Genomic DNA, 16,521 nt, shown 5'->3' with positions numbered 1-16,521 from the left:
CTTATATATGTGCAGAAACATGCTATAAACTGCAAATAGCAACCAGAATATAGGTCTCAAGATATTGCACTTCTGGTTACCAAACACTAAGTCCTAACCTTACTCCATCCCCTCACATCCTGTAACCCTGAATAACTCTGCTGTTCTATCCTTATATATGTGCAGAAACATGCTATAAACTGCAAATAGCAACCAGAATATAGGTCTCAAGATATTGCACTTCTGTATACCAAGCACTAAGTCCTAACCTTACTCCATCCCCTCACATCCTGTAACCCTGAATAACTCTGCTGTTCTATCCTTATATATGTGCAGAAACATGCTATAAACTGCAAATAGCAACCAGAATATAGGTCTCAAGATACTGCACTTCTGGTTACCAAACACTAAGTCCTAACCTTACTCCATCCCCTCACATCCTGTAACCCTGAATAACTCTGCTGTTCTAGCCTTATATATGTGCAGAAACATGCTATAAACTGCAAATAGCAACCGGAATGTAGATCTCAAGATATTGCACATCTGGATACCAAGCACTAAGTCCTAACCTTACTCCGTCCCCTCACATCCTGTAACCCTGAATAACTCTGCTGTTCTATCCTTATATATGGGCAGAAACATGCTATATACTGCAAATAGCAACCAGAATATAGGTCTCAAGATATTGCACTTCTGGTTACCAAACACTAAGTCCTAACCTTACTCCATCCCCTCACATCCTGTAACCCTGAATAACTCTGCTGTTCTATCCTTATATATGTGCAAAAACATGCTATAAACTGCAAATAGCAACCAGAATATAGGTCTCAAGATATTGCACTTCTGGTTACCAAACACTAAGTCCTAACCTTACTCCATCCCCTCACATCCTGTAACCCTGAATAACTCTGCTGTTCTATCCTTATATATGTGCAGAAACATGCTATAAACGGCACATAGCAACCAGAATATAGGTCTCAAGATATTGCACTTCTGGTTACCAAACACTAAGTCCTAACCTTACTCCATCCCCTCACATCCTGTAACCCTGAATAACTCTGCTGTTCTATCCTTATATATGTGCAGAAACATGCTATAAACTGCACATAGCAACCAGAATATAGGTCTCAAGATATTGCACTTCTGGATACCAAACACTAAGTCCTAACCTTACTCCATCCCCTCACATCCTGTAACCCTGAATAACTCTGCTGTTCTATCCTTATATATGTGCAGAAACATGCTATAAACTGCAAATAGCAACCAGAATATAGGTCTCAAGATATTGCACTTCTGGATACCAAACACTAAGTCCTAACCTTACTCCATCCCCTCACATCCTGTAACCCTGAATGACTCTGTTATTCTATCCTTTGAGTATATGTAACTTGCTGGGAATGTGTGTGGAGACTATGTGTAAATTATGCACTATATAAATAGAATATTGAATCTGTCTTTGTGGCTTTTCTGTGCGATTGCGTATGCTACCATATATACTCATACCACGTGTCAATACGTGAACCAGTGTACGTAGCGTGCGTGGATGCGTACACATGGTGACTACGCGCACGCAGAGGCCACTCGGTTTGGTGTTTGCATGTGGTGTGTATGTAATATTTTTGACTTCGACAATACAACCCTAATTCACCTACACAAGTAAAAATAAAATAAAACTGAACCTTTGAACAGACATCATTTATTTCAAAAAAAATAAGATATCTATATACACCCCACTATTCACACGAGCACACAATCAGACATAGCCACAATCACAAGTACATAGTCACTATTGGTGGTTCTGGGCTCCGGCCAGTTCAAGGGAAATCGCACAGTCACAATGGCAGCGTGTGTACCCACCTTTGCACACCAGACGGGGTATTTATACACAGCAACACTGATATTATGTGGACACAAAAGTAACAATACAAGGGACACAGTAACAGGAAATTGTTTCTGTCACCATAGCGATAATTATCTGGAAATAAGATAATACACAGACACATAAAAAGACTCAACGGAAATCTTTTGTTTTTAAACAACTTTATTTCATATTTTTAATACACAGATTTTTCTCTATATTTTAAACTTAAAAAATACTTTACTCTGCACAACAGCCTATGGGGGTCATTCAGAACCAGCCGCAATAGCGTCTCGCAACAGTTTGCTGGTGGTGGTAATATATACATGCGCACATTGCGGTCACATCCCTGAGGGGTTAACGCGGGTGGGCTAGGACCATTTTTCAGGGGCTGCATGATGTCACATCTGCGTTCATCTCTGATTACCCCCTATAAGCTTCCAGAGTGCACCTCATATCTCATCTTTTCCAAGTTACTACAAATGATATGAGATCGGTAGCAGCACTACTTTCAGGATTATTACACAGAACACACATAAAGGCTGACACAGCAAATAACAGTAACACATACAAGGGATTCATTAGAAATAAGGAAGCATAATCATTAAGTCTAATTATCAACTGATTCTGTGCGGGACCCATACACCTCTTTACTGCCTCCAGCAGCCAATGTAACTGCACTGCGGCCACCCGCCCTGTCTCCCCCCCACTACTACCACTCGCCGTCTCCCCCACTACTACCACCTGCCCTGTCTCCTCCCACTACCCCATCTTCTCACACTACTGCCACCGCCCTGTATCCCCCCACTACGGTCACTTGCCCTGTCTACCCCTCTACTGCCACCACCCTGTCTCCTTCCACTACTGCCACCCGCTGTCTCCCTGACACCTTAGCTCTTTTTTGGGACATGATTACCCACATAGACACTGCCTCCAGCAGCCCCTGGTACCGCACTGCAGCCATCCGCCCTGTCTCCCCTGACACCTCAGCGCTGCTTGGAGACAATATTACCTATGTAGACACTGCTCCAGCAGCCCCCACTAATGCAAAGGTGCCGCCTACCCGACATCTCAGCACTGCTTGGGGAATTGATACTGCTAGTTACAGTCCTTCATCTGCAGATGGAACCGAACAGGGCGCTGCTTCTGGTACCTTGGACCCTGGTCATGTAGGGCTGGGAGAGTCAGTAAGATTATGTAATAGAGTCACCATCTTACAGGCAGCCGGTGAAGGGAGCAGAGAATGGGTGTTATGTGGCAGGAACGGGCTGGTTAGGTAACAACCTGGCTGCTGCATTCTGTACAAGCTACAAGCGGTGCAATTCTTTTGCTGGGAGACCCAGGTAGAGGACATTGCAGTAGTCTATGTGTGATGATACAAATACATGTATGACTGTAGGTAGATCTTCTGAGGGAAATAAGTGCTGGAGTCTGGCTATGTTCCTCAGATGAGGATCTGATTGTGGCTGATATTTGATGTCTAAGCGTGGAAGTCAACTGTTTGAAAAGTTGGTTGGGGGTGTTTTTTCCGGTCTAGTAGATAGGAAAAAACAAACACCTGACTTTTCAAACAGTTGAATACCCCCCAAGTATCACTCCACCATCCAGGACACCAAGGGGGAAATTTACTAAGATGGGAGTTCTATTTAAGATGGGATGTTGCCCATGGCAACCAATCAGATTCTACTTCTCATTTATCTAGCACCTTATAGAAGATAATACCTGAAATCTGATTGGTTGCTATTGGCAACATCCCATCTTAAATAGAACTCACATCTTAGTAAATTTACCCCCAAGATTCCGCACATGATCAGCATTTTGTTACTCTGAACCCCCAAGCTTAAGTCTGTTTGGTTTGCAAAGCTGAGCTGTAGCCCTGCCCTTTGTTGGTGAGCTTCTATCAGAAGGACCTGTTGCATGTATATTGCAAAAAGCATAAGAGATAGGACAGAATCTTGAGGAACATTACATGGCAATGATAAGTATACTCCAGAAGATTAAAATGGTTTCTCACCTGAGTGGTCTATTGTGTGCAACAAAAGCTTATTTCTCAGAGTATGGAAATGCCTGTGTGACTTCGCTGATGTGTAACAAGATGTGATTTCTGTGTAAAACATTTCCCGCACTCAGAGCAAGAAAATGGCTTCACACCTGTGTGACTTGTTATGTCTAACCAGATCTGATTTGTGTGCAAAACATTTCCCACACTCAAAACATGGAAATGGCTTCTCACCTGTGTGACTTCTCTGATGTGTAATAAGATCTGATTTCCGTGCAAAACATTTCCCACACTCAGAACATGAAAAAGGCTTCTCACCTGTGTGACTTCTCTGATGTTTAACAAGATCTGCTTTCCATGCAAAACATTTCCCACACTCAGAGCAAGAAAATGGCTTCTCACCTGTGTGACTTCTGTTATGTCTAACCAGATCTGATTTGTGTGCAAAAGATTTCCCGCACTCAGAGCAAGAAAATGTATTCACACCTGTGTGACTTCTGTTATGTCTAACCAGATCTGATTTGTGTGCAAAACATTTCCCGCACTCAGAACATGGAAATGGCTTCTCACTTGTGTGACTTCTCTGATGTATAACAAGAACTGATTTCCGTGCAAAACATTTCCCACACTCAAAACATGGAAATGGCTTCTCACCTGTGTGACTTCTCTGATGTATAACAAGAACTGATTTCCGTGCAAAACATTTCCCACACTCAGAACATGGAAATGGCCTCTCACCTGTGTGACTTCTCTGATGTTTAACAAGATTTGATTTCCATGCAAAACATTTCCCACACTCAGAGCAAGAAAATGGCTTCTCACCTGTGTGACTTCTCTGATGTCTAACAAGATCTGATTTACTTAAACAACATTTCCCACACTCAGAGCAAGAAAATTGCTTCTCACCTGTGTGACTTCGCTGATGTGTAATAAGATCTGATTTCCGTGTAAAACATTTCGTACACTCAGAGCAAGAAAACAGATTCTCACCTGTGTGACTCCTCTGATGTATAACAAGATGTGATTTCTGTGTAAAACATTTCCCACACTCAGAGCAAGAAAATGGCTTCTCACCTGTGTGACTTCTGTTATGTCTAACCAGATTTGATTTCCGTGTAAAACATTTCCCACACTCACAGCAAGAAAATGGCTTCACACCTGTGTGACTTCTCTGATGTGTAACAAGATGTGATTTACTTAAACAACATTTCCCACACTCAGAGCAAGAAAATTGCTTCTCACCTGTGTGATTTCTCTGATGTCTAACAAGATCTGGTTTGTGTGCAAAACATTTCCCACACTCAGAACATGGAAATGGCTTCTCACCTGTGTGACTTTGCTGATGTGTAACAAGATGTGATTTCCGTGTAAAACATTTCCCACACTCGGAGCATGAAAATGTCTTCTCACCTGTGTGACTTCTTTCATGTTTAGTAAGATTTGATTTGTCTGCAAAACATTTCCCACACTCAGAACATGGAAATGGCTGCTCACCAGTGTGACTTCGCTGATGTGTAATAAGATCTGATTTCCGTGTAAAACATTTCGTACACTCAGAGCAAGAAAACAGATTCTCACCTGTGTGAATTTGCTGATGTGTAACAAGTTGTGATTTCTGTGTAAAACATTTCCCACACTCAGAGCAAGAAAATGGCTTCACACCTGTGTGTCTCCTCTGATGTCTAACAAGATATAGTTTGTGTGCAAAACATTTCCCACACTCAGAACATGGAAACGGCTTCTCACCTGTGTGACTTCTCTGATGCATAACAAGATGTGATTTCCGTGCAAAACATTTCCCACACTCAGAACATGTCAGTGGCCTCTCACCTGTGTGACTTCTCTGATGTATAACAAGATGTGATTTGTATGTAAAACATTTCCCACACTCTGAACATATCAGTGGCCTTCCACCTGCCTTACCTGTGTGTGGGTTAATAGGCTTTGTGTTCTGTGTAAAACATTTGGCATCTATAGAACAGGGAAACACTGTATCTACTGTCAGAGCTGTAACAGATGCACCAATATCAGAGTGATCAGGAGAACACTTCCCAGGATCAGAAGGACCAGCTGATAGAGCTGGATGTATCATTGGGGTAATGGGGTTATCTCCTGGAGAATCCGGTCTACTGTCATTATCTTTTATGTCACAATCCGGGGATAACATTAGATGTCCTTCTGAGATATTCCTGCTTGTGTGTCCATCTGCTGGAAATAAAATACATTATGGAAATATGACATTTTTTGTAACAATATTAATCTTGTAAACAATAGGATAAGACGACTCTCTGGGACACTTAATTGTAAATGTGTGGGTATAATAAAACATAACTTTTAATGAAGGCTTTATAATATTGTGTCTCAATCATTGTGTCCACCCTCCTGAGAATACTCACAATAACAAATATAATATTATAATAAGACTTAGATATACCTCTCTCTTATAACTAACCATGAAACATCAATAGAGATGTAGTCACTCGCCAAGTCCTATGTCAGCACCAATGTAAAACAATAGATGGGGAACATATCGTAGACTCTAGATGAACAATAACATCAGTCATATGAGCTGATAGATCAGAGAAATGTCTCCTAACGTTACTCCTGGAAGCATTGGTAAGGTAGCATTCCTTTATGTGTGTGCTCATACGCTGGTAAGCCTGTACATGTGTTACTCACCCTTATATAAGGTATATTGCTACAGCAGAGTAGGTGTGTGGAACAAGGTATTTTACATGCAATACACCATATAATACACTGTAATCATCATCATCTGATAGGTTATAATACACTGTTACACCCCATCATCAGTGTCTTAACTCTATACTCTCCATAGTAATAAGGATGATGTGTGTACGGTAAGTATGATACAGAGAATTACATATCAGAATCTATACAGCTGCAGCCATACTTCTGCTTCTCATACGTGTGCTACTGGCAGCAGTGAACATCTGAGTGAGAGTGCAGGGAAGACAGCAGAGTCTGATGAGAAAGAGATTGGATCTGCCTTTGCAGGGATGTACCACACCTGTCACCCCTGTTAGTATATAAAATAATAAAAAAGAGGGGTGTGGTCCATCCAGGCGTGCTTTATGGAGATCTCCTCACTAAGTGGCTTCTTATCTAACCTACCTGATATCTCTTAGCCGCCGCTGGTACCAAGACCCAATCTATTAGGTCCACCACTCCTACTGCCCTAAAGCCGCTCCCTCCGGGCACCGTTCACTGCCACAGCCTAGTGACGCCGCTGATGCCACAGGCTGTATTCTGGGGCTAAGTGTGCCCAAGTTTTCCTGCACGCTCCTGACACCTGACTTGAAGGCGCTTTTCGCTCAGTCGGGATCACTTGCTCTCCCACTCACACGGGTGCGCAGATTCCGCTACTGCTGGGGACAGAACGGGCTGCCCATAGTCAGTGGAGCCCGGCGGTGATATTGGGAAGTGAGATGACTGTCATTTTGGATCCTGGTGCCCGGCCATCGCATGCTTTGACTTCTGCCTTCAATAAGGTGTAAAATTGATATAAGCTGCTAAAAAAGTGTTGTGATGGCTGGACCGGGGTCACTACACTAAATTGAGGCATTTGCCTGGAGGTGAAACTACCTTCTATTTATATGGTACCACTATAATCTACTTCCTCTCAGTCTACATGCAGAGCCCAGTATCAAGTATCGTCTGAGTACAGCTCATTACACTCTGATTACAACCTCACAGTATATTATTTTGTGGATTTATTCACTGAATATATTTTTCCATTTGTGTCTCTCTGTGCTGAGTACTTCACGTCTGTGATCACGCTGACCTCTAGTGGAATTTCTTGGTCATTACTGTGTTATTTGAGTTGCATTACATCATGTTTACTTGAAATTTTGGCTCGGCTACCCCTGTCATCCCGACTAAGAATGTCATTTTGAACTGTGTCATCTTGATGTAACCTCCTAACAGCGTACTCCTTTTATTTATAGATCGTTTGTATTTTCCTATCTCTGAGAGGTCCGTCTCTTTGTAGCCGGCTTAACATGCCTCCAAAAAAGGTTAAAAGGTACCAAATTGGCCCACCTGTCCATCCCTTTGGTACCTCAAATTCAGGTGGTCCTTCTAAGACCGCTACAACATCATCTGCTTCTTCTTGTCAGACGCACATGAGGCATACTGTGACAAATTACATGGCCCTATGTGGGCAATGCCATTATGTAGTGTTAGGACTGCTGACATCGGAGAAGCCGTGAAGTGGCGCAGCAGCTTAAACATGTGTAAACTTATTCTCTGAATTTCTATTACCAGATAGGTTCAGGTATGGTTACAGGTCATTTTTTAGTTTGCTGAAGGGAAATGTAGGGGTGGGATTTGCAACCCCCCCTCTCTGTCTGTTTGTCTGTGACCCCTGCCCCTTTCCAGTACCTGATACATAATTATCTCCAGGAATGATCGAGCATTTACCATTGTTTGTCTGCTTGTGTGCGAGAGGCATTGAATGGGAGCAGTATTTGGAAGGCATGCTGTTCCTTGTAGTACCCATGGGAGATCCTGGGGGTGGCTCCTGGGCAAGTTAGCTCTCTGTCTGGGTGTGTTTTAGTAATAGCCTTTATCATGAGGCCTACTGTGACAAATTACATGGCACTATGTGGGCACTGCCATTATGTAGTGTTAGGACTGCTGACATCGAAGAAGCCGTGAAGTGACGCAGCAGCTTAAACATGTGTAAACTTATTCTCTGAATTTCTATTACCAGATAGGTTCAGGTATGGTTACAGGTAATTTTTTTGTGTGCTGAAGGGAAATGTAGGGGTGGGATTTGCAACCCCCCCTCTCTGTCTGTCAGACGCACAGCCCAGCTGTAATGGCTGAAAACATCTTAAGACACACTAGATGGTCCTGTTACTCTATGCTCTATACATTCTGTGTTATCTACATTTAAGGACTGAAATAACCTCAGAACTTAACTCTAATATTCAAGCTTTGAGGTCCGGTATCAGTGAGATTGGCACTCGTACAGACTAAGATGAAAGAGATTGTTGCGTCTCACAAAGATCTGATTTCAGCACATGACACCCTTCAGGAAGACCTGGTCTCTATTCGTGATAAAGTCATTGATTTAGAAGACAGGTCTCGGAGAAATAATATCAGAATAATGGGCATGACGGATTCTGTTACAAATTCTGAGCTTTATGATTATGCCACGGTCCTCTATTCAGAAGCTTCCACTGAAGACTCCCAAAGCCCAAACAGACCCCTATCCAAGCACCGAGGGACACTCTGCTCAGGGTCCACTTTCTTCATATAAAAGAACACATTCTAGTCTGCTTTGTCTTCCTCATCCACAGCCGAGTGTCTGGATAATCTGCAGATATTTCCAGATATTTCTTCTGTGACGCTGGCCAAAAGACGTCTATTCCACCCAAGGAAATGTGCAATACAAATGGGGCTTTCCTACTAAGATTATTGTGATGCGAAATGGCACCTTCACAGTGATACCTTCACCCGAGGATGGCCCTGCTATTCTGAAAATGTGGGATTTTTCTGTTGACAGTCCTTCATGACACTTTACCTAAACCAATCCCGGAGGAGTTGTCTTCCGTCTTGAAGCAATATGCTAAGTTGTAAGACTGCAAGAGACACTCAGAGTTTGTTTCCTACTGTAACATGTGCCAACTGGGACTAAGTTACTGGGCATGGATCTATTTTTGGGTCAGATTTATTTATTCTTATTATGGGTTTAAAACGTGTCTGTTTCTCTTTATTTCCTGTGCTATTTAATTGCTATATAGTATATGGTCTGATATACTTTCTAGTCTTACGTTTCATAATACCTTTCTAGAATGTTTGGGTGTTCAGGCAAAGCATGACTGATTCGTCTAACATCCTGTTGCCCTTATAACGGTGTTGGTGGAACCTGCATTGGATATCAGGCCATGTTCTTGGCCTTTACCTCCTTTGGATACATTGGTTACATTGAGATATGATATTTCTTTGTACAGTTGTTACTATGACCACCAGATTTTGCCCTCTTGTATGGCTACTTGAGGTAGTCGGTGGGTTTCCCTTTTAGGTCCGACCGCCACCTTTTTCTACCTTTCTGTCACGGTACCCTAGTGACGGAATCGCTAGCTCCTTTATGGACGCTATTTCTGTTTGTCTCCCATTTTTGTTCCCTATTTTATTTTTTCTGTTATGATAGTTTGAAGTATGCACACGCCCTACAGACTCTATTGGACTTTACACAGATGATCCTAGATGTTTCATACCATGATCTGATCTCTATCATGGTGACTTTTTTAATTCTTAATGTAAAAGGTCTTAATTCTCCTCATAAGAGACGTCTTGCAATAAAATATTTCACTGACCAGAAGGCGGCGGTGGTAGCCACTCAGGAATCACATGTTCCATTGCACTCTCCCCCTCAGTTTACCAATAACTACCCAGCATGCTCTATCTCCTGTGGTGTAGCCATCCTTTCTAATAGATCCTGCCCCATTCACCTGGAAAGCAAGTGGGTGGATTGCAATGGTAGATATTGGATTCTAGTTGTGAAAATTCATTATAAATATGTCCCCCTCATTTCTCTCTATGCCCCTCATGCCAGGCAGCCCCGATTTCTTATATATTGTTTTTCAAAAGCTACAAGAAATTGCACTTCTCCTTATGGGAGATGTTACTCTTCTCCAGACCCTCATCTTGATAGATCCTCCACTACTGATGAACAGACCAATAATGCCGCCCGTTCCTCATCTTCCTCATGCTCCCTTTATTAGCTGAATTTGACCTCTATAATACTCGGAGAATTAGACATCCAGGTGTGCGTGATTACATTTATTACTCTGCTGTACACAAGTCATATTAGAGAATAGACCTTCTTCTATGTCATTACAATTGATCCCTTACATAAATATATTTCAATATGGGGTGATAGTGTGACGACACAGCCGGCGCATCGTGTCGCACAGTGGTGAAATACATGCGGTTACTTTCCTAGCCCTGGTCCTAACCATGGACTCCACTAATTGCCATTATGTTATTAGTTATATGCTAGGCAATATTGTATTGTATTGTGTTATTATATTGTACAGTTGCTGCCAACTCAGTAATAGGAGCCGTTCACTAGCCAATTCCCTGAGGCCGGCTGTTACAGGAGCATGTGGATACATGACAGGGGCTGCGCCAGATATTTCCTAAGCATTGTGTCACGTGGCATGAGGAACCCTGAGCCTGTGCCCCAGCAAGCAGCCGAACCATGCCAGAAATATATGTAGTTATGGTAGACCTACTGTCGATAACGCTATTTCTCCTAATTCCACAGTATCCACATGATATACATTGGGATATGAGGTCAGCGGATTGGAACCAATGATCAAAAGCTTTTGGCCTCCCAGAATGCAACGGGCCAGTCCTCTATATCCCCGCCTCCTGGCTCAGGAAATTCAGTTGTTTTCCAAAGCTCAAGGCAGGAGCATCATAGAGAGCCCTAATCAGGCGAGAAGAAGACACATGCACACACTTCCGTACAAGAAGGAAGAGGTTAGTAAGTGTAAGGATCCTCAAATCAGGTGTGTCAGGGTGGGATCCCTGTGGATACAGTGGACCAAGGAGAAATAGAGTTATCGACAGTAAGTCTACCATAACTACATAATTCTCCTGTAGGGTCCACAGTAATATCCACAGAATATACATTGGGATGTCCCAAATCAATTTCGTGGAGGGGGCGCTCCAGATTGGAAAGGAGAATCCTTTGCCCAAATGCAGCATCCTGAGAGGCAAAGGTATCAAAGGCATAATATCTAATGAATGTGTTAATGGAAGACCATGTGGCTGCCTTACATATCTGTTCTGCTGAAGCACCACGTTGTGCTGCCCATGACAGACCTACCTTACGAGTAGAGTGAGCAGAGACACTAGCTGGATTAGGGATATCAGCTTGAGAATATGCTTCTGAATCATCATCCGAAGCCACCTCGCCAGTGTTTGCTTGTCAGCAGCCAATCCTCTCGTGAAATCCGTAGAAAATGAAGAGTGTCTGTCTTTCTGATGGCACTGGTACGATCCACGTAGATCCTTAAAGCCCGGACTACGTCCAAAGATGCATCTCCCGCAGAAAGATCTGGCCCTTGGAAGGCCGGGACTACAATTTCTTCGTTAAGGTGGAATTTAGACACCACCTTAGGAAGATAACCAGATTTGGTTCTGAGAACAGCTCTATCTGGGTGAAATATCAAAAAGAGGGCGACATAACAATGCCCCGAAATCTAAAACTCTTTTAGCTGAGGCAATAGCAGAGTAGAAAGAGAATCTTAGCTGTCAACCATTTAAGATCCACTTACGTCAGTGGTTCAAATGGAGCAATTTGAAGCACCTTTAGGACTATACCTAGATCCCAAGGCGCTGTAGGAGGAACAAAAGGAGGTTGGATGTGAAGCATTCCTTGGAAAAAAGTGCAAACATCCTGCAGGTTAGCATTTTTCTTTTGAAGCCATACAGTCAATGCTGACTCCTGAACTCTCAAGGAAGCCACCTGTAGACCTTTATCCATTCCTGCCTAAAGGAATGCTAGGACTCTGGGAACTCTGAAAGACCTAGGGTCAAATTTCCGGTCACTGCACCATTGAATATAAGCTTGCCATATTCGGTGATAAATGCAAGCTGAGGAAGGTTTCTGTGCTCTAAGCATTGTTTGAATTACCTGTTGTGAAAATCCTTTTGCTTTCAGGATGGAAGTCTGAAGAGACACGCCGTCAAAGACAGCCAATCCAGGTGCTTGTAATAACAAGGACCCTGAGACAGCAGATCTACACGTTGAGGGAGTAGAAACGGAGTATCCACTGACAGCCTCTGTAGATCTGTGTACCAATGTCTTCTGGGTAATCCAGAGCTATTAGCATCATGGCGCCCTTTCCCTGTTTTACCTTTTGCATCACCCTGGGCAACAGGGCGATCAGTGAAAACATAGTCCAGACGAAAGTCCCATCTTAATGACAGGGAATCCACGAAGGTCGCTTTGGGATCCTTTGTCCTTGACCCGTATTCGGGAACTTTGTTGTTATGACGGGACGCCATGAGATCTATCTCCGGCAACCCCAACTTGTCTACCAGAGTCTAGAAGACCTTGGGGTGTAAAGCCCATTCGTTTGCATGAATGGCATGTCGACTGAGAAAATCCGCTTCCTAGTGCCACCGTAACGTGTGGCTCACCTCCTTCATTGCCTTTTGGCTGCGAGTTTCTGATGATTGAGGTACGCTACTGCCATTGCATTATCCGAGCGAATTTGAACTGGTTTCCCCCGAAGAATGTCCTTTGCCTGAATGAGTGCCATATATATATGGCCCGAAGTTCCAATATATTTATTAGCAGGCAACTTTCTTCCTTGGTCCACTGCCCCTGGAAGCAACATTTTTCCGACACTGCTCCCCAGCCCTGAAGACTGGCATCCGTTGTCAGAACCTCCCAATCTGAGATCCTAAAGGGTCTTCCTTTGTCCAGATGGGATGTCTGTAGCCACCAGGCTAATGACCTCCGTACTTACAGAGGAAGGACCATAGTCTGAGTTTTTATTGTCTGATATAACCCATTACACTTGGAATTTAGCATACTCCACCATGTCGAATGTCGACACCATTGATCCCATCACACGCATAGCTGCGTAAATGGATACCCTTTGACTCTGTAGCAGCTCCTGAATCCTTGACTCTATTGTGGTCATTTTGTTCAGAGGTAAAAACACTCTCTGAAGACCAGAATTCAATACAGCCCCCAAGTGCGTCATACGTTGTGATGGAACCAGGGACAACTTTGCCCAATTTATGAGTCAACTGTGACACTGAAGCAATTCCTGAGACTTAACCAGGATTAATAGGTCGTAGAGGTATGGAAAACTCCTTATCCCTTGTCGACGGAGATAAGCCGCCATTACCATCATAATTGTGGTGAACACTCTGGGAGCTGTAGCCAGTCCAAATAGTAGGGCCTGAAACTGAAAGTATTGCTGGAGGATAGCAAACCTGAGATAGCACTGATTGGACAGTGCTATAGGAACATGCAGGTAATCATCCTGGATATCAAGGGATACCATAAAATCCTCCGGCTCCATGGCCAAAATAATGGAAGGTAAAGTCTCCATATGAAACAGAGGCACCCAAATGTACTTGTTCAGCACCTTGAGATTGAGTATGGGCCGGAATTACCAATTTGGCTTCTGAACTAGAAACATGTTGGAATAGAAACCTTGTCCTTGTTGCGCGAGCACAGGGAATTGGAATTATCATCCCAGATTGAAGCAACTTCTGACCTGCCTGTTGTAAGGCCCTGGCCTTCGTTTCTACGGAAGATGGGCTGGTACAAAAGAACCTTTGTGGAGGGTGTTTCTTGCAGGCAAACGCATAACCATGAGAAACCGCTTCTTGCTCCCAGGCATCTGTGGTGGACTGCTGCCAGATCTGTGCAAAATGATGAAGTCTGCCTCCCACCCTGGAGTCCCCCAGGTGGAGGACCACACCATCAAGCTGATGGCTTATCTTCTGGCTTGGAAGCAGGCCCTCTGCTAATTGCTTTTTAGTCTTACCAGACTTGTCAGATTGGGACTGTTTGCCATAACCCTTCCCTTTTGCTTTTCCCTGGGTCCGAAAGGGCCGAAAAGCTGGAAACCTAGGTTTGGATTTGTGGGTTGAAGGAAACTTCACTTTCTTGGAGTCTGCCTCTGACTCCAAAATACTGTTTAATTCTTTACCAAAAAGAATATCTCCAGTAATAGGCAAAAGACTCTAGAACCTCCTTGGACTCTGAGTCAGCCTTCCATGTACGTAGCCAGACCGCTCTGGGAGCTGCTACTGCTGAAGCTGATGCTTGAGAGACAATAGTACCCATGTCCAAGGCTGCTTCTTCCATAAACATAGCCGCCTGTTTAATATGTGCAATATGGGATTTTTGCTCCCTAGATGCCAATGAGACATCATCCTTCAATGCATCAGCCGAGGCCGCCACTGCTTTTGCCATCCAGGCTGAAGCCATGGCTGGTCTTACAATTACCCCAGACAATGAGAAAATAGTTTTTAAAAAACCATCTATTTTTCTATCCGTAACAATCATTTAATGATGTTGAAGGCAGAGGTAATGTAGATTTTCGCACCAATCGAATTACATGTGTATCTACTTTGGGAGCCACTCCCTTTTTAAACAGTCCCCAGCTGGAAGAGGATAATGGGAATTTCATTTCCTTGGAATTCTAAACTTCTTACTGGGTGTGACCAAAGCCTCTTGCATAATCTCCGTCAACTCTTCTAACCCCGGAAATTCAGTTCTGACTGTTTTGGGATGTTTAAACACAGGAGCATTGGATTTTAACAAAGGGCTCTGCTGCATCCTATAAGGATAGAATGGCTTTCACAGCACTAATTAGCTCAGGTATAACCACTGAGCTGGGACCTTCATCCTCGTCTCTGTATGCAGACCCAGAATGCGAGGAATCCTAATCCTCCGAAGTGTCCCCATCTGAAACATGGCCCTCATTCCGAGTTGTTCGCTCGCAAGGCGATTGTAGCAGAGTTACACACGCTAAGCCTACGCCTACTGGGAGTGTATCTTAGCTTCTTAAAAGTGCGACCGAAGTATGCGCAATATTGCGATCACAAACGAGTTAGCAGTTTTTGAGTAGCTTCAGACTTACTCTGCCTGTGCGATCAGTTCAGTGCTTTTCGTTCCTGGCTGACGTCACAAACACACCCAGCGTTCGTCCAGGCACTCCCACCGTTTCTCCGGCCACTCCTGCGTTTTTTCCGGAAACGGTAGCGTTTTCAGCCACACGCCCCTAAAACGGCCTGTTTCCGCCCAGTAACACCCATTTCCTGTCAATCACACTACGATCGCCGGAGCGATGAAAAAGCCGTGAGTAAAATTACTTTCTTCATAGTAAAGTTACTTGGCGCAGCCGCAGTGCGAACATTGCGCATGCGCACTAAGCGGATTCTCACTGCGATGCGATGAAAAACTCCGAGCGAACAACTCGGAATGAGGGCCCATGTGTAGACTGTGAAGATGTAGTTTCATGTTACCTTCCACAGGCCTTTCAGTCTGTTTTAGTTGAAAGGCTGCAGATTCCTGGACTGGATGTGATAAAACCCAGGGGGAATGTTGCATGTAAGAGTTAACAGGGTAACCTATCATTGGTATAGGAGCTGGCATTATGCGCTCAGCTACACCAAATAATGTCTGTGCAAACGTAGCCCATGGGGGTTCCATCTGAACGTGTGCCTGCCTAGGATTATTCAGGAGGCTTTGGTGAAAGCTAAAACAATTTGCACATAATCCATTCTGAACCAGATCCTGAGAGGTTAACCCAGCTTTGCAGGACAAACATGAAATCAGTGTTGGTGCTGCTGTGGAGAGTGTATCATCCTCACCCTTGCTGCTCTTAGACATGATAAACAAATCACACATTTGTATGGTGTTAACTACACAATTTGTGACTGAAATCAATTAATAGCTTGCTAAAGTGACATGCAATCCGATCCCTCCCTGCCTTGCACCAGCACTGAGGATCTGTATACATGACAGAAATAGTAAAGTCAGTAATCACACTAGCAATCAGTCACAAGTTATACATTAGTATAATAAGCAACATGAGCACATCATCAACTACAGATACATTTCAAGTATGTAGGAGAAACATATTACTGCATTACCTTATATAGGAAACTTAAC

The 16,521-nt window shown here is 43.5% G+C and overlaps 1 protein-coding gene across 2 annotated transcripts in view; it reads right to left on the bottom strand.

The window, feature by feature from the left end:
• Positions 1 to 2,002: 2,002 nt before the first annotated feature.
• The window catches only part of LOC134984566 (oocyte zinc finger protein XlCOF6-like), a 191,900-nt gene continuing 177,381 nt past the window's right edge, over positions 2,003 to 16,521 (bottom strand). For both annotated transcript variants that reach the window (XM_063950121.1, XM_063950120.1), the window contains exon 6: positions 2,003 to 6,041. In XM_063950121.1, the coding sequence (XP_063806191.1) occupies positions 3,964 to 6,003 (2,040 nt within the window). In that variant the 5' untranslated portion in view covers positions 6,004 to 6,041 and the 3' untranslated portion in view covers positions 2,003 to 3,963. The remainder of the gene's footprint in view (positions 6,042 to 16,521) is intronic.

The sequence above is a fragment of the Pseudophryne corroboree genome, assembly GCF_028390025.1.
Source record: "Pseudophryne corroboree isolate aPseCor3 chromosome 3 unlocalized genomic scaffold, aPseCor3.hap2 SUPER_3_unloc_64, whole genome shotgun sequence".
Classification (NCBI taxonomy): Eukaryota; Metazoa; Chordata; class Amphibia; order Anura; family Myobatrachidae; genus Pseudophryne; species Pseudophryne corroboree.
Note: the sequence above shows the minus strand (reverse complement) of the source record. Positions and strands in the feature narration are given on the sequence as shown.